This window comes from Hyaena hyaena, unplaced genomic scaffold (genome assembly GCF_003009895.1).
Source record: "Hyaena hyaena isolate Hyena2069 unplaced genomic scaffold, ASM300989v1 scaffold_39, whole genome shotgun sequence".
In the NCBI taxonomy this organism is placed as follows: Eukaryota; Metazoa; Chordata; class Mammalia; order Carnivora; family Hyaenidae; genus Hyaena; species Hyaena hyaena.
In genome coordinates this window covers 4,130,037-4,148,878 of record NW_024080671.1, presented here as the reverse complement: position 1 = coordinate 4,148,878, position 18,842 = coordinate 4,130,037, and the positions used below count along the sequence as shown (strand labels likewise).

The following is an 18,842-nucleotide window of genomic DNA, read 5'->3' as shown; positions in this document are numbered from 1 at the left end:
TGGTCACTAAGATCAACCCCCTCCGACCTTTGCTTTATACCAAGAAGTAAGGAGGGGGGTGCCTGGGTGGCTCAGTCGGCTAAGCTAAGGGTCCAACTTTGGCTCAGGTCATGATTTCACAGTTCGTGGGTTTGAGCCCCACTTTGGGCTCTATGCTGACAGTCCAGAGCTTGGAGCCTGCTCTCCCCTCCTCCAAAAAATAAGGAGAGCCCCATGGTCAGGGCTAATGGAGTCCTTATACTTGCCTGTTGTTTCTTAATTTGACTCTGGGAAAATTTTTATGCAACTTTCAGCTTAGAGAGGAGAATTCTTCTGCGTGTGGAAAATGTATAGAGAAGGGAAGGAGGTCCCCCACAGAGAGTCCCTCCCACCCTTCAAGCTGATGACCATTAGCTGCTGCAAGGGACCTTCCCTGCCACAGCAGAGGGTCCGTCAAACGTCTGCTGTTTCCCGCAGCCCGGGGACTCACATTGCTCATTGTCCAAACCAGGACACTTTGAGAGTGAAAGGGGACACCGATAATCCCCCAGTCCCCGGGGTGGCGGGCCCAGACTGGGACATATGATTGCCCCCTCATGTCCCGTCCGTGACCTCTGAGTTGTGACTTGCAGCTTCTTCTGTCCCCTCGTGATAGGGAGACCCTCCTTTCCGTTTGTGCCGCCACGTGTCTGAGATTTGCTGGGACTCTGCTCCTCCGGGAAGCCGCTCCCACAAACGCGTGCCATGGGGCGCATCGCAAACCAGACGCTCTGCCTCAGACCCGGGCGACTCACCTCCATTAAGATTGAGGAAATGACCCTGCAGGACACGGGTAGTTGGCCTAACCTGGGCCTGGGAAATGACACCCTTCAAATATATCCCCCAAGGGGAATGTTGGAAAGGGAGGTTAGCTCATGAAGTCTGGTGGCGGGGTTCCATAGTCAGAGTGTCCCGCGACGCTCAGGCTGCCATTTGTCCGTCTGTCTGTCCGTTTGGCTGGCAGCTGCGTGTACCTGTGTGCAGCTTGCTTCCTTCTATCACCTGCTGAGCTGCTTCCTGGTTCTCTTCCCTTGTAGGGTGTCAGGCTCCCCTTGCACGACCTTTCGGATTGAGAGTCTACCCTTGAGTCACTGGGGCCATCTCCACCCCGGTCCCTTGTCCCTGGGGAGGGGGTGTTTTTGGCTGGGCCTGGCACGCAGATGGGTCCCCATGAGGCGGTGTGATGAGGAGGTGTCACGTACCCTGTGATGCTGTAAGGAGGCAGGGAACATGGGACAGCCATGAAGCCTCACACACCCCGATGGGTGGGGTCCTCATTTTGCGACTCAGGAAATGAGGGCACAGAAAGGGAAAACAGCTTGGTTAGCGCCACACAGCGGCTACGTGGACGAGTCAGGAGTGAGTCGGGGAGCCTGGCTCCGGGATCTCTGCTCCTGCTGCTCAGTATCATTTCTCCTCAATGGGCGTTGCTAGGGTGACCCCAGTTCCATCGTTTTTAAAATGTTTACTTATTTAGTTTGAGAGACAGAACAGGAGTGAGGGGAAGGCAGAGAATCCCAAGCTGGCTTGGCTCTGTCAGCGCAGAGCCCGACGCGGGGCTCCAACTCACGAACAGTGAGATCACGATTTGGCCCGGAATTAGGAGTCAGTTAACGCTTCCCAACTGAGCCACCCAGGCGCCCCAGCTTCATCTTTTTCATCCTTTCCAGTACCTGTACCTTGGGCACTGAATGTCCATTTGGTGAATGCTTGCTGAACGAATAAGGGAAGGAAGGGAGGGAGGAACAGGAAGGAAACGGGAGAATTCACGGCCCCCAAGGAAGCTAGAAGCAGAACGCTTCTTCCTGCGCTGCTCGCCGAGGACCCGCGTGCATGTTCTCAAAGTACTCTCCTTCCCTGTCCCTCTCTGTTTGCACAGACAAGAGTGAGAACGGGGAGGCCTATCAGAGGAAGAAGGCGGTGGCCACAGGCCTTCCCGAGGGCCCCACCGCCCCGCCGCCTCCTCGAGGGGACCCAGTGCAGCCCAGCGGCGGCAGCTGGAGACGGATCGCGCTGCTCATCTTGGCCATCACCATACACAACATTCCAGGTGAGGCCTTGCCCCCGAGCCGTCCAGCCACCTGCCCACAGGTAAAGTCACGCTGTCAGCTCAGCCGCGTGGCTAGAAAGGGGACAGACATGACGTGGGTCCTTTGCTGAGGCGGGCGGGGGACAGAATGCAAATCCTCCTTGGCTTTATTTGTAACTTGCCTTATTGCTGTGGGAGCACCTTTTATGAGCACGGATGCCTCTGGTTCTGCTCAATGCTCTTTTTTTTTTTTTTTAAAGTTTATTTATTTATGTTGACAGAGAGTGAGAGACTGGGGGAAGGGCAGAAAGAGAAGGAGAGAGAGAATCCTAAGCAGGCTCTGTGCTGTCAGTGTACAGCCTGATGCAGGGGCTCGAACTCTCGAACCGTAAGATCATGAGCTGAGCTGAAATCAAGAGCTGGACGCTTAACCGACTGAGCCGCCCAGGCGCCCCTGCTTAACGTTCTTTTAAGATACTGACTTCTGCGTGGTTTAGCACTGGGAGTTGCCCCACCTGCCTTCTTGCTGTGGGACACCTGTCTGAATGTCCTTGCCAGTCCTATTCTGTTTTTAGCATTCTGCAGTAATGCATGTTGTGTCTTTGGATTTATTTTAATTGGGAAAAAAAAATGCTGGCATTCTGTTTCAAAAAGAATACCGAGTCTCATTTAGAGTAATTAGAAAACACGGATAAGCATAAAAAAGAATAAAGATATAAATTGAGGGACCCCGAGGCAGTTCTTGGGTCACATCTTGGAATTCACTAGTTACTATATCTGGACAAATGGACCCGAGCTCTCTGAGCCTTGGTTTTCCCATCTGTGAAATGGGCATTTGCTACTACTGAGATAATTGGGATATTACTTACAAAATGAGTTATGTTTATTTTGATACTTAAATGAGATGCTATAGCGTGCGCACGCACACATACGTACACAGATTTTGGTACCTTGCTTGGGCCACGTGAGCAATCGGTAAATGGTCGCGGCTCTTAGCATTAATAATACTACTGTCCCCCTTCCCAGCTGTAGCTTCCTCAGTCTCGAATTCTTCAGCACTCTGATCTGTCTTCGCTGGGCCAGAACTCGGGTTTGAGGACTAACCCTTGCTGAGGGAGCACCCCCTGGTGATGTGTTATCCAAGCCCTTGCCTAGTTCATAATGCCAGCCCGTTACCCTGTAACGGAGCCGTGACTCGACCGGACCAGGCTGGCAGGAGGCACATTCTTCTCTTCGAGGCCCTTGTAAATGTTGCTCCATTACTCTCTGGCTTTGATATTGTGGGAGAAAAGGCCACCGCCGATTTATTCCTCTCTGGGTAACTTGATACTCTTCTCCTTGCACAATGAAGGGGTTTTTTTGGTTATTTTTTTAAAAGAATGAAAACTTCAATGTTATATACTCCCATATCTACTAAACCTGTCTAGAACACTATGTGTTCAATCACTTTTTTTTTTTAGAGAGAAAGATGTAGAGCAATTGGGAGAGGGGCAGAGAGAGAGGGTGAAAGAATTCCAAGCAGGTTCTGTGCTGTCAGCGCAGCGCCCCATGAGGGACTTGAACTCACAAACCATGAGATCATGACCTGAGCTGAAATCAAGAGTCGGATGCTTAACCGACTGAGCCAGCCATGCGCCTCAGTCACTTTATAAGCTCAGGTCTTCCGCTGGATGAGGAGTGCTTTCCTTATTATCTCTGTCCTGGTCTTAGGAATTTCTGTCAGAAGATCGTATAGACTGGTTGCCCCCCAGTTTTTCTTTAGCATCTCATTTCCTTCTTGGCTCTTTCCCTTTGCGTCATAGGCAAACTCTGGTTTTTCTAGAGCTCGCTATTCAGGATTCCTTGGGATGAAGTCTTTTTTTTTTTTTTTAATGTTTTATTTATTTCTGAGAGAGAGAGAGAGAGACAGCATGAGCAGGGGAGGGTCAGAGAGGGAGGGAGATACAGAATCCGAAACAGTCTGCAGGCTCTGAGCTGGCAGTCAGCACAGAGCCCGATGTGGGGCTCGAACCTACGAACTGTGAGATCATGACCTGAGCCGAAGTCAGACGCTCAACCGACTGAGCCACCCAGGTGCCTCTGGGTTGAAGTCTTATGTGGGACCCCAACTCACCAAGCTGATCAGAGCAGCTATGCCCTGGTGGATGGGTCTGGCCACATTCACCACCAAAATCTTAGCAAGCTTATTGGAAGACCCAGGGCTTGGCAGAGGGCAGCTTGAAAAACCTCCACAGTCACCTTGACCCTCTTAAATGCTAATCAGTAGAAAAGAGCAGGTCCTTAGTCTGCCTCTTCAGTCGGAATGTTAATTGCTATCTTTCTGCCACTCGAGGCTCCTTCTCTAACCAGTTGAAAGTGAATAAAGATCAGTCCAGTGGGTTTACAGCCAAATACAATAACGAGATGGCTCAAGGTATCCCGTGGTGATTTTCTGTCTCCGAGAAGAACACGAAAGTGATCTAAAATCCAGAGGTTGTAGCACTGGGCTTTGGGAAGCCAGGCATTAGCTTTCCTCTGGTGGAGCCTTTCCTGTCTCCCACCTGCTACCACCCTTCTGTGCTCCCATGTGCTCAACTGGGACTGTTTCCGGGCTTTTTTTTTTTATTTAATAAATTTTTTTTAACATTATTTCATTTTTGAAAGACAGAGACAGAGGCGCGAGCAGGGGAGGAGCAGAGAGAGGGAGACACAGAATCCAAAGCAGGCTCCAGGCTCTGAGCTGTCAACACAGAGCCTGACGTGGGGCCCAAACTCACAGACTAAACTCAGGAGCTCATGACCTGAGCTGAAAGTCAGATATTTAACTGATTGAGCCACGCAGGTGCCCCTTTCCAGGCTCATTTTAACAGAAGATCAGGGAGAGTCCGAGTTCACATACTTACATGTTCATTGGCTTCAGGAAGAGCTCGGATTAAGGCCAGAAGCAAAAGCATGTGAGCAGGAAGGAGTGTGGGAGAACACCAACGTCGGATGATCTGCAGTCAGCACAGATTCAAAAGTTACTTCTTCCATAACAATAGACCTTCTTCTGGATCTTTGGCATTCCCAAGTTCAGGTTCAACCTGTGTCCCTTTTATGGTAAATTGGAAGTAACTTTTGATTGTGCAGAGGCTGAGTGGCTTGTAGGAACTTCAACTAGTTGGCTCCACTGGAAGTATCATATAATGGTCCATGACCTGGGGAGCGGCTGGCTTGCCGGGATCAAGAGGTTTGAGGGGAAATCTCTCTCCCTTTTTGCCTTATATTAATTGCATTTTATTATTTATTTATTTATTTATTTAAGCTTTGTTATTTATTTTTGAGAGAGAGTGCACAAGCTGGGGAGGGACAGAGAGAGAGAGAGAGAGAGAGAGAGAGAGAGAGAGAATCTGAAGCAAGCTCCAGGCTCAGAGGCTGTCAGCGCAGAGCCTGATGTGGGCCTTGAACCCATAAACTGTGAGATCATGACCTGAGCCAAAGTTAGATGCTCAGGCGACTTAGCCACCCTGGCGTCCCCTATTGTTGCATTTTAATAACAAGTTGTAGGTACTTGAGTTCTATGGGGCATAAAACAGATCCCTAGCCTCCTGTAAGTAATGTTATATGAAGAGAAATAGACAATGAACATAATAGTAATAAATGGATTTACATTACATTGGAAGGTGGTTAGTGCTTTGAAGAAAGGATGGGTTCAGCGGGCCTGATGAGATGGTGAGATGTTACAGAAACGAATTGCAATTAAAAAAATTTTTTTAATGTTTTATTTATTAGAGAGAGAGAGAGAGAGAACATGAGCAGGGGAGGGTCAGAGAGAGAGGGAGACAGAATCTGAAGCAGGCTCCAGGCTCTGAGCTAGCTGTCAGCACAGAGCCTGATGCGGGGCTCGAACCCACGAACTGTGAGATCATGACCTGAGCCAAAGTCAGACGCTTAACCAACTGAGCCATCCAGGTGCCCCCCGAAAATTTTTATAACATTTATTTATCTTTGAAAGACAGAGCACTAGTGGAGGAGTGGCAGAGAGAGAGAAAGGGAGACACAGAATGTGAAGCAGGCTCCAGGCTCTGAGCTGTCAGCACGGAGCCCGATGCTGGGCTCGAACCCACGAACTGTGAGATCATGACCTGAGCTGAAGTCGGACGCTTAGCCCACTGAGCCACTCAGGCGCCCCAGAAAGGAATTGCAATTTTAAATAGAGCAGTCAGCATGGGTCTCCCGGAAACCTTGCAGTTGAGTCTGACATGCAGCTATCTGGGGCAGAGTGAAGGTTCCAGGCAGAGGGAGCCGCCCGTGCAAGAGCCCTTGAGGCCAGGGCACATGAAGACCGGTGAGGAGTAGCCGGGCGTCCGCCGTGGCCAGGGCAGGGGAGGCAGAGGGGAGGTGCAAAGCAGGGACAGAGAGGTCGGCCCTGCCCCAGTTGGCACTTAGAGGCATTGTAAGGATTTCACTCTACTGGAGTTTTGAACAGACACGCAGATGATCTGAGTAAAACATTCTCTGCGGGTGCTGCATTCAGACTGGACCCCGGAGGGGCGAGGGCGGCTGTGGGGAGTCAGGGCAGAGGCCGCCGCAGGAACACAGGCTTAAGACGAAGGTGGCTCAGACCAGGTGGTAGTCCCAGAGGTGCCGAGAGGGGGTCCTGTCCTGGCTTCTGTTGAAGGTGGGCAGGTGGGATCTACTGATGGAGTAGACGTGGGGTGAGAGACAGAGACAGGAGCCTGGAGGGACCCGAGGTTGGAAGCCTGGAATCGCCCTCGACCGGCATGGGGATGGCCCCGCGGGGGCAGGCTTTAGCAGGGCACATTAAGAACCAGTTTGGGACTGTGAGTTGTGTTTGTCAGCAGTCATTCAAGTGGGGATTCCCATCAGGCGGTCAGATGTCTGAATCTGGAGATGGGAGCAGAGCCTGGGGCACAGAGCTCAGTCTGGGCCGCCTGTGACTCGCTGGCACACAGATGTGGTTGAACTACCCCCCACCCCCAGCACTGGATGACATCACCAAGGTCTAAATACAAACAGACGAGTCTCCCAAGGCCCCCCAGGGAGACATCCCCAGAGCCTTGGTCTCCTAACTCCAGTCTCAAGTGCACTAGCCCGCAGTTACCCACAGCAGCCTCCTGCCCTTTGATGGGAACCATTTCAAGAGCTTGTGTGTTGCCGCCTTACCTTTGAAAAGGTCTCTTTTTTTACCATTATCCTTTATAGTTTATTAAAAATTTAACTAAAGCTTTGACGTTCCCCACGACTCTGGGTTCTAAGATAGACTTTTCACAGTGACTAAAAGGATAATTGATTTTTTTTTTTTTTGAAGCTTTTTTGTCTTTGCTGGTTCAGTTTTGTATGTCCAGGGGATGATGGGGGGTGACATTTTGTTAATTTTTTTTTTTTTTAATGTGGAGGTTAAAAGGGAAGCTTGTTAGCGAGCATGCTGTCCACTGGAAATTTCTGGTGTGCAAGGACACACATGTAGTCACATGCACACCCCTGGGGCACTGGGTTTACACATGTGTGTGAGGGCGGATATGTTTTTTTTTTTAATTTTTTAATGTTTATTTATTTTTGAAAGAGACAGAGTGCAAGCAGGGGAGGGGCAGAGAGAGTGGGAGACAAAGAATCCGAAGCAGGCTCTAGGCTCTGAGCTGCCAGCACAGAGCCTGACGTAGGGCTCGAACCCGCAAACTGTGAGATCATGACCCAAGCTCAAGTCAGACCCTGAACTGATTGAGCCACCCAGGTGCCCTTAAACTTTTATGGCTCACAGCCATTCTTAATAACCTGGGAGGAGCTGGGGACCCTACACAGCACGCAGGCAGCCCTACATGTTTCTAGAGCAAGGAAGAGTCCCCGCTTTCAAGAAACACACACATGGTCGTGCAAACAGTTGACATGTTTCTGGAAGAAACCATAATGGCTAATGAAGACCATCAGACATGAGCCCCTCCAGCATGTGTGGCAGACCCCGAATCTCTGCAGGCAGGGATACCTCCCCCCCCCCCCCCTTCTCTGGCTTGGCCAGTATGCCTCGATGGCAGGCTGGGGAGCTTGAGTCCTTCGGAAAATGATGCCCTGGAGAAATGACGTGTTTTCTGTGCCAGCGACTCTGTCGCCTTCTGAGCACTGTCTCTGAAAGTGATTTTCATGCAGTATCATGCAGGCTGAAGAGCTCTGGGCCTTTGGAAAACAAGCACCCTTTGTGCGTCTGAGTGGAATTAAAAATCAACTAGCAAATCGAGTTCCCGCTAATCTCTTTTCATGAGTGGCTTATGGTCTCCACAGTGCACTATCGCATTGTTTTGTACGCCAGAAAAATAAATTTAGAGCTCACAGGGATAGTCCAGAGGTTAGTCCTTTAAGCACCACCCCATTTGATGATTTGGGGTGTGTATGTGTGAGTGTGTGTGTGTGTGCGTGTGTTAAATCATCATTGTGATCCCTTTAAGCCCTGGCACTGGATGAGTCTGTGAAAGATAATACAGAGAATACAATATTTATCTAATGTATTTAACGGTATAAATCATTCCTTTCTTGTTGATGGTGGTTGCTGTGTCCTGTGTCTGCCTCTGTAGTACCTGCTATCATCCTGAATGGCACTCATTTAAAGGGGTCCCTCTCCCCCCCCCCCCCCCCCCCCCCCCGCCATAGATGGAGTTTCCTGTAAGAAGCTCCCTGCTGTTCTCCCTTTCAGGACCTCATGTTGCATATTGAAGCATAATGTCTATTCCAGCACAGGAGTGACCAGCACACGTGGTACCCACTCTCCATCCTAGGATGAAGGGCTGTCATCTGAGAGCCAAGGGTCCCAATTCCCCTTCTCCCACAGCCACCAGGAGGGTCAAGGGACAGCATTCAGCTTCTGTGGGTCTCCATGACACCATAGGCTCTCCTTTGTGGTTGAAATTATTTATAAACCCATAGAAGAGGCGAGATGAGTCACACGCTTTTTATTTTCCTCTCATTAAAGTCAAGAGCCAAGTTCACCTTGCTGGTTGTTGCCATGACACAGAACGAACTAGGGTCACTGCCTTTGTCTCCAGAAACAGCACAACAATTGATTTTAATTATTTGGCTTGTCTTCCCGCAACGGTTCCTATTAGGCTACGTTTCGTGGCTTCACAGGAAATGCTTGAAAATTTAATCAGAAAGGCTTTTTTTTTTTTTCAAGGAACAAAACCTCATAAATTTATACGCTAAAAATATTAACCGTGGTTGGTGATTCCTGGGATTGTGGCTGGTTTTTATTCTCTTCATGGTCTTGTGAGGCATATCAACTTATCTATCCTGAATGACTTGTAGGTTAAAAATGGTTTTTGGAAGGGGAACCTCAACCACCTAACCACCTCCACATCCCTGACCCCCGACACACACACACACAAGGGTAGAAATAACAGCTGTTCCTTTATGCCTGAGATAGTCTTGTTGAGGTGGTTTTCATTACAGGTGGGAAACAAAACAGACGATGTGTATCAGCTTCCCATGGCTGCGTAACAAATTATTACAAACGTAGTGGCTTGGAACCACCCAGATCTATTCGTTCACAATTCCGCAGGCTAGAAGTCTGACGTCAGTGTTCTCGGGCTACAGTCAAGGTGATGAGGAGGCTACGCTGCATCCCTAGGGGAGAGTGTGTTCTTGCCTCTTCCAGGGACCACACCTGACTCCAGTCTTTGCCTCGTGTGGTCAGCCTGCTGCCTCTTCTGTGTCTATTCTCTTTGCCTCCTTCTTATAAAGATTCTTGGGCTTTCTGGTCTACCCATAGGATCCAGGCTTGGTTATCTCATCCCCAGATAATCTAGGACAGTCCTGTCAGCAGTCTCCTTTGTCACGACCGGCTTCCAGGGCTTGTCCCTGGCATTCACTTCACCCCTGCCTGGTCTCCACATGCTGCAAGGGCAGCTTCAGAGGTCTGGTAGCTTAGAGCTTACAGGAAGGAGCCAAGAGCTAGAAAGAACAGTTTTCCTGATTCTTCATTTTCCTGGGACAAAGACCGAATAGAAAATTCTGTAATTAGATGGGGAGCTTTCTAGGGAAAACACCGAAGCAACAGCCTCTCCTTTGCATTGTTCTGTTTCCAGAAACTGGAGGTGTATTCTGTGCAGCCAGAGGCCCAGGCTCCGTTAATGAGCAGGCTGAAGGCCACTCAAGACTGCAACTCATTGGCAACTACAAAGGCCACCAGCCAGACTAGAGGCTGCCACTTGCTGGGGCCTACTTTAAGTGTCCTCTGTATATGAGTTAGGTACTGCACCCCCCTGCTTCACATTTTAGAAGCTGAGGCCCAGGGAGGCTAAAGACGAAGCTCAAGGTTGCATGTGCAGGCACGGGAGGCCTGCCTCTCTCTGCGGGGAGCTGTGCTGCCTTCCTCCCCATGGATCATAGAGCTTTCCAGAGCCAGTTACAGAGAAGTTCAAGAAAAGCCTATCGCTTTTTGAAGCCTGCCACATTAAATGTGAATGTCTGTGGCGCCACACCGGCATGTTGGCACGACTGTCAGTCCAAATGCAGCAGCTCGGATCAGCAGGGAGGTTTTGGCAGGGGAGTTGGGGCCCGACACGGTGGGCGCCCTGCAGATGCGGGTGCAGTGAGCCCCCACGCGGCCCCCATGCACCTGCCGCCATCACCACCGCCTCCACCAAGCGAGGACAATCCAGGACCCAAGCAGATCGTCAGCACTTTAATGTATCAAAGAGGGAGGTGCGGGGAGAGGGGACAAGCCCAGGATGTAGAGTCAGAGAGGCCAGAGCGTGGACCGTGGGGCCACCAACTGCTTTACCAGCCGGGTGACCTCAGGCCAAACGCTGGGAGTTCCAGCTTCCCGGCTGTCAAATGGAAATAATAATCCGTCTTGTGGTTCAGTGTTCAGGGAGGTGACAGTGCTGGCCACCTGTGTCATCTGCTGTGACGGGTATATCATGGGGCCCGGAACCCCTCATCCTCCCCCCCTCCCCGACTTTGCCTTCACTCCGCTCTCCTCCCCAAAGATGGTTTGGTTCTGCCCTTGGGCATCTCTCCGGTGGAACATCTCCAACCACTTTAATTTCCGTCTCCAGCAGGTTACACGTGAAGATGCTTCTCATTTACCCCAGGAGTTGGGGAAACACTGTAATATTCCCCTCTAATTATCTGAGTCTCGGCGGGAAGCCTGACATTATAATTAACTCAGGCTCCTGTCTGCGGTGACATTTTGCTCGGCATATTATGTTCCTCGGTGTGCACCGTAGCCGAAGCTGGTAGCGCCCTTCCCGGTGACACTGTTGGGCACAGACAGCCCGAGGGTGAAATTGTGACTCTGGGATTCCTGCAGGACCCCCTCCCCGCTCAAGTGCAACAGGCGACTTTTAAATTCACGACCAACTTCTGACGCAGGCTGTAGACCCAGGCCTGTGCCCTGCAGACTGGCCTTGGGATCACATGAGCTCTGTTCTGGAGCCGCACAGGGATTGGGGCGACTGGGTGGCTCAGGTTTCGGCTCAGGTCATGGTCTCGCGGTTTCGGGAGTTCGAGCCCCACATCGGGAGTCTCCCTCTGCCCCCTCCCAGCTTGTGTTGTCTCTGTCTCTCTCAACATAATTAAAAAAAAAAAAAATTAAAGCTGCATGAGGACTAGGGTTAAAATCAAGACTTATTTCCACATCTGCTAGATTATGTCATCCTCCTATTATGTAAATTAAAGGAAAAATTAAGGCAAGAGAATTTCAACATATTTTTCTGTTAAGACTCAACGTTTCTGGTAAATTCCAGTTGTCTTTCTGGTCTGGCTAGGCAGTTATCAACTGGACCATGGTTTTCCAAAAGTCCTTGTAGACCTGCTCTGCCTATGACAGCAGCTAGTAGCCACAGGAACAGACAAGCCCAGCCTCTGGAGTCAGAAAGCCTGAGATCCCCCAGCCACCAGATGCTGTACTATTTGTTTGTCAGATTTAAACAAAATGCAGAATTTAGATCCTCAGTCATACCTCGCCACATGTCATGTGCTGAGTAGCCGTATGCAGCCAGTGGCTATGCTATTGGACGGCACAGATACAGAACAATTCTATCATCACAGAAAGTTCTATTGGATGGCACTGCTCTAGATTCTTGGCAAAACAATATTAACTCCACAGCTTATTTAGAGCCTACCTAAGCTTGCCTTGGGCTGAATTCTATTTGGGGGAGACATTTCATTTCCGAAGACAGATGTTCTTGGTGGTTGTGAGGTTGGGCGTCAAGCATGCTTTGCGAGTAAAATGCCTTACATTTCAAAATTTGAAAAGAAATTAAAAAAATTTTTAAATAAGCTAAGGGCAGGACAGAGTCACCCCTGGATGCCCTCATTCTTGTTCCCATTGGCTCTGATCTGGCTCCTGATTTCTCAGATGGGGGATGGCATGGGGTGGGGGGCGGCTTGGGGTGGGGGCGGTGCGCAGAGAAACCACAGCAGGCTCGTTACTATGTCTAATGTCAGGGGGGTGGAAAGAGCCGCTCCAAGGATGAACTTGTCATCCTCTGCTCTGGGTGACACACACCCGTCCCCCGAGCAAGGCAGTGTATTGGGCTGTGTCAGCTTCGTCTTCTCATGGAACATCTTGTCTTGCCTCAGCTCGGGTTTTGAAGGAAGGACATTAACTGGCACATGAAAATCACCACAGTGTTTCCTGTCACTTTTTTTTTTTTTTTTTTTTTTTTTGCTGGGGACATTGCCTAGTTCATCCCCCAATGCTCCCAAATAAGGTATTTATTTTAGAATGCACCACCTGAGAAAGCTTTGCCTCCTTTGTGGAAATGGTATTCATAATTTATTGTGTATGCCTTTTCTTTCTTCCTTTGGCTGCTAAGATGCACAGAGCCCCATTGCCACCAAGATAAGAAAGGAGTGCATTCTGATGGCCTCATTATCTGAATTCTTCTCTTCGTGTACAACCTATTGTATTGTACTTTAATCCATTTCAAAAGGAGGGAGGTTATTCATTAATTGGCATATGCGATTTTATTCCTTTGTCTCCAGTTTCCGTTGTTTCCTGGGCATAGATTCAATTTCTAATCCAGATTCCTGAAAATCTGGAATTAGATTTTATCTGATTTGTAATGGAGACTGGGGGCCAGGTGAGAGGTGATGGAGTCATCTGTTTATGATGTTCAACCAAACAATTGACTGATACTTCCTGTTTGTGGATGCCTCTAGACCCCTCATGTTCAACAGAAATATGGTGCAATCTATGTCTCCATTGTTAGCTTCCTAGTAGCCATTTAAAAAAAAAGTAAAAAGCAAGTGAAATTAATTTAAAAAATTTTTAATGTTTATTTATTTTTGAGAGAGAGTGAGAGACAGAGCATGAGCAGGGGAGGGGCAGAGAGAGAGGGAAACACGGAATCTCAAGAAGGCTCCAGTCTCTGAGCTGTCAGCACAGAGGCTGACATGGGGCTCGAACCCACAAACTATGAGATCATGACCTGAGCCGAAGTAGGATGCTCAACTGACTGAGCCATCCAACCGCCCGGAGACCAATTTTTAATACATATTTTATTTAACCTTAAGTAGTCAAAATCTTATTATTTCAACATAGAATCAATATAAAAATTGAGACATTGTACATTCTTTTTTCCCCCACACAAAGTCTTTGAAATGCAACGTGTATCATGGGCTCTGGGCACAACTCACTTTGGATGCTCAATTTTTAATGGTTCAAGTGAAACGTAGTCCTGTCTGTCAAAACAAAGCTGTGTATAGTGGAGAAAAAAATATATGTATTTCTTCAGTTTTGAGATGTAAACTTAAGTTAATTAAAACAAAAACAAGCTATTCATTTTCTCAGTCCCACCAGCCAAATCCCAAGTGCTTTGTGGCTGCACTTAGCTAGTAGCCGCCGTGTCAGATGGCACAGATGTAGAGTCTCTGAGAGATACAAAACAGAATAAAAAAAAAAAAAAAAAAACAGCCCTTGCCTCTAAAGAGCTTCCAATCCAGCAGATGGGGTAAAGTTTATACGTACACTTATTATGATGCAGTGCATAATGAATCCATTGTCACCGGAAGTCTAAACAATTAGTGCAAACCTTTGGAACAAGCGTGCCATTTCTTTTGGCTCTGTGCGGTTTAAACAATAATATTTACCACTTGCAGACTTGAGATTGAAACCCAGGCCTTAGAGGAGTGACTGGGTGCCAGTGATCCCCTGCCCCCCCACCCACACACAGCAGAAGGGATGGAGGAGGCACCAGGAATGCCCTGAGCAATGGCACATGGGAAGGGTCAAGGCCACTGGCTTGATACCAGGCTGTTCTCTCTCTTCCTGCTAGTTAATGAGATAAGTTTCTCAAGCTGCGGCACTGACCTCCCTCCGCATGTACCGGGCAAATCATCTTTTCTGCCCCATCTGCAAGGTTGCTGCTGTGCTCAGCCGGGCAGCTCCACCCTAGGCCAAGTTTGCCGTGAGATCTAGCTCCAGACCCTTTTCTCCGCCTGGAGAAGCCATACCAAGGACAGGTCGCTACTGCAGACGGGCCCACTGCTTCTGTCCCAGAACTCAAAGGCATCATCGTGTCCAGAGTCCCACGGGTTCCATGTTGGCTTTGCGAGGATCTTCGCCCAGCGCTCAACTTGTTTTTGCTTCACTGTAAAGAGAATTATGGCTTTTCCCAAACTTTGGTTTATAAAAATACCCTGAGCCTTGGCTAGCTGGATAATCCTCCAAGGGATGTCTCACCTGCTGATGTGTTCCTGTCCCCTGTTGGGGTGGCCTCAATTGTTGAGAAGCTGTAGCAGATAACAGGATTAATCAGGCGATAATATTTGAGGTACTAACTTTATAATAGTCCCAGCTCATTCGTATTCATATATGCTAATTTTAGCACGCATTAATTATGTATTTAATAAGTCTCCTGCTTATTCTATTTTGTCTCCGTTCCCTTGATAGCGGTTATGGTGTGGAGTTGAAAATAATTAAAATGTTACTTGTGTTCTGCAAATAACAATTAACCAAGGATGAATTCTGAAATCAAAATTCCATTCTCCTTCCCTCTCTTTGATTAAATACAGTGAGTGAAATGGCAGGTGAACGCGCTTGTTAGCCCGTTCCCCAGGCAGTTGGCGTGTCTCCCCTTTCAGGGCGGTAAGTGCCAGAGACGGGCCCTGGTCTGACTCCAACAGCTTGGGTTCCTATCTTCTCATGGACCTGCAGACACACTTGCAGGGGTGGTGAGCTCCTGCGGCGCTGCAGGAGAGGAAAGGAGGAGGGAGGCTGTTCTCCACAGAACACACAGGGGGATGGAAGCTGGAAGTTCCGTCTGTGGGAAGCCCCCAGGGGGGCTGTGGTGGACGGGAGCTTCCTCCCACGCCTGGATTTCCAAGCCATGTCTCTCTAGCCACCCATCTTCAGCGGTTCAGCACCTTGGAGAACGCACAAGCCTGGCCTGTGCTTTTTGCATGTTACGTGCCCGGAGGGTGGCCTAGCACCCTCGTGCAGGGTCTCATCTTAGTCTCTGGCTGCTTATACAGTGGTTGGTAGCTTTGGGAATAGATACTGGGCCCCGTTTCCTTTTGCCTTGAATCTTGTGCCACATCTTGCCATGCCCCAATGTCCTATAAAATACTGCATGTAGTCACTCTTCCCGTCCCTGAGCTCTTTCTTCCCCTACGACTTCTTTTTCCTGACCCTGGGAGTGGCCCCAAGCTGTTGATCTTTGTAGCCCATGCCCGTGACTTAAGCCCCATTGGTAGCTTGTAGAGCTTTGATCCCTCGACGTGAGCCAAGCAGCTATTATAAACGGGGCTCAACTGAGTGCTTGAGAAAGAATCCATCGCCCCCTTTTAGTCAGTAATTCTACTCAAGGGAAAATGCGCAAGGAGGGGAATCTCAAACAGATCTGTCTTGTTGATGGGCTACCAAAAAAATTTAATTAGAAAATAATCCAGGAGTGCTTGGGTGGCTCAGTTGGTTAAGCTTCCGATTCTTGATTTCAGCACAGGTCATGAGTTCAAGCCCTGTATTGGGCTCTGCACTGATAGCTCAGAGACTGCTTGGGATTCTCTCTCTGTCTCTCTCTCTCCCTTCCCTTTTGTCCCCCCCCCCCACTCTCTCTCTCTCAAAATTAAATAAACATTTTTTAAAAAGAAGAAAAAAAAAGAAAATAACCCAAAGCACATGGGATTTGGAATTTGGAAATTGCCTTGGAATGATAGCGATTTAGCCAAGTTCTCCATCTCCACGCATAAGTAAGAGCTAGGAATCAGAATCTGTAGTTTTTATCTTAATAGCCATGTGGTTTGTATGTATTACAACTTCAAGCTGTGATTTCCAGCCCCGTGAAGAAGGTGAATCATTGTGGCCCCACCTCCCTGCCTCCCAGGTAACAGAAGGATAAACTATGGCCACGGACATGAGCCTGCCTGAGGAGTAAAGGGACAGGAGAGAAAGTGGTTTCCCTGACTACTGGATACAGTAGTTAAAAGCACTGTTTGTCCACACCTTCCCTTCCGCATCCCCATTTCCTCTGAGCCTCAGAGCTATGAATTCATCATCATCTCTTGCTCCGATTAAAGCTCAGAGCTGTCATTTCCAGATGTTTTGTTCATTGGCTCTGCAGTATATTCTCAGAAATGCTTCCCCATGCAGAGATGTTAGGGAAGAGACAGGGGCGTGCTGGTGGGGGAAAAAAGAATCTCTGACTCGTGTTTTCAGGTGCAAAAAAGTAGTCTTAAATGCCAGTACAGCAGCATAGCCATTTTCTCGCATCCGCTTTTAATCAAACGCTTTTTCTCTGGCAAAGCCATTCGTTTACAAACTTAGCCAGTCCCGGAGGTATCTTAGCTTTCCTTCCCGTGCCCTGTTCTCAAGGGGCAACCTTCCCTCCACACTAGGGCCATGTGGGGCTTTTCTGTCAGGAGTAGGATGCATGATGAACTGAGCCACTGACCCCTCCAGAGGTCGGAGGAAAACACCCAGCGGAGGAGAGTGGAGAGGCAGAATTTTAGGCACTGAGGATGTTGGGAGATGCCGGGTTGTGGACGGGGTTTGGTGAAGGTATTTGGGGCCATGCACCTTTCCAAGCTCCTTGGTCTGTGCTCCGGCAGGGACTCGCTCTGCCCTGATTTGCCGGGTCCCTGGGGGGCTCAGGATAAGCTCTAGGTTTTACCTCCCGGTGCTTCTGAAGAGTGCCCTGTTGCTTAGAGACAGGGCACGGTGCCTGGAGTGAAGATAAGGTTGTCAAGGAAACCAAGCCACAAATTCCCTTGTTTTTCTTTCACTTGCTGGACAGAAGAGTAAAGGATTTTCGCTCTGACAACTGGAAGAAAAGTATCTTCTTTTCTGCGTGTATTTTAGACAAATGTCAATTTGTTGTCCAAGACGTAGCCGAGTTAGTACCTCAGTTGACAAACAGGTTGAGTTTTTTTTCTTTTTCTTTTTTCTTTCTTTTTTTTTTTTTTACATCAGTGAGTGATTTCTGACAAAGACAGAATTAAGCAGCCATCTTAATGTGTATTTTTTTCTTTCAATGTGTGGACCCCAGGACCCAACCCCTGTCTCTATTTACACCACTGAGCTTCCTTGAATTCTAAGTTTTCATTTACTGCCCAGGTTCTCTCTTTCGCTGGCATTGGGAGTGTCTTTTTGGAAATTGGCAGCAGCGGCCCTTTCCATCCTCCATCTCTGAACCATTTGCATGTTTCACATGATAGGAAGCCATAAACCCAGACATCTTCCTCTTAACTCTGGTGTTCATAATTCAGGAAAAAAAGGTCCTTTTTGGGGTCATCCTCAAGGGATTCCTGTTGAAGCCACAGAAGTTCACATCTGCTCTCATGTCAGTGGACTGCAGAGTTGGGGGGTCTGCGACGTGGCACCCCAAAATGCTCCCTCCACTCTGGGGGGTTTGAGGCACCTGTAAAGGGGTCTTCATTTATCGGCGGTGGCAATTTTAGCTCCTGCTGGGAGCTTGAAGAATCACCTGTGCGTGTTTGTCCCCTACGTTTCTACAGGCTTCTACCTTTTCCTACTTGTTAAGAAACGCATCCTTGACCCGCCTCCTCCTTCCCCCACCTCCTGCCTGCGTATTTCTAGAGCAGTGTTACCAGTTTTCTGAGGCCCCCGATCTGTTTCTCTGTGCCATGCCCTGACCTCACGGGGGGGGGGGTGCCACTTCGTGCCACTCAGTGACATTCCTTCACACACTCGGCTCTGCCCCTTTCCTGAGTTCTTGGGACCATTTCCTCGCTCTCTGGAGGCACCGGAGCGTCGCTCAACCAAGTGAGGGGGTTTTGAAACACAGTTACTGAGGGGGATGATCTGCTTTACTAGTGACCTAGAGAAGGGGCGCCAGGAGCAGAGAGGAGGAGGTTGGGGATGCGAGTAGTGTGGGGAGCTGGGGAGGAAGGGCACACTGGGGTAGTTAGACAGTAAAAGATGCATAGGGTTTTGATAAATGGAAAGGGGAGAGAGAGGAAGGGCCGGATCTCTCTGGAACCCCAGACACAGGTTGTTCTTGGCTGAAATATCCCTCCAGTCATAACACATTATTTAGTCTCGACTTTCAATGTGGTGCCTAAACTGTCTTTTCAGGGTTTTGCCCCTGATCCCCTCCTCCCATCCGAGGCCCCGGTGCTCCCATAGTCACACACCAGCCCTAGCAAATGTGCTGCTCGGGGACCCCCAAGGTCTGAGCGGTCTGGAGGCTGCCACAGCCCCACCCTCCTCTGCCTCCTTCCCCTCCCCCTGCCCCGCCCCCGTTTCTGGCTCACCTTTTCACCCGGCCAAGTTACACTCAACCTTCAGCGCCCAGCTCAAGCGTCATCTCCTTGGGGGAACATTACCTGATCCCACCTGTCCAGTGTGCCTGGGTGGCCC

At 49.2% G+C, this 18,842-nt stretch overlaps 1 protein-coding gene across 5 annotated transcripts in view; it reads left to right on the top strand.

Annotated features, from left to right (window-relative positions):
- The window catches only part of SLC39A11 (solute carrier family 39 member 11), a 346,364-nt gene that overhangs the window by 195,663 nt on the left and 131,859 nt on the right, over positions 1–18,842 (top strand). For 3 of the 5 annotated variants that reach the window (XM_039229817.1, XM_039229816.1, XM_039229815.1), the window contains one exon: positions 1,898–2,068. The exons of the other annotated variants lie outside the window; for them this stretch is intronic. In XM_039229817.1, the coding sequence (XP_039085748.1) occupies positions 1,898–2,068 (171 nt within the window). The remainder of the gene's footprint in view (positions 1–1,897; positions 2,069–18,842) is intronic. 5 annotated transcript variants of the gene reach the window in all.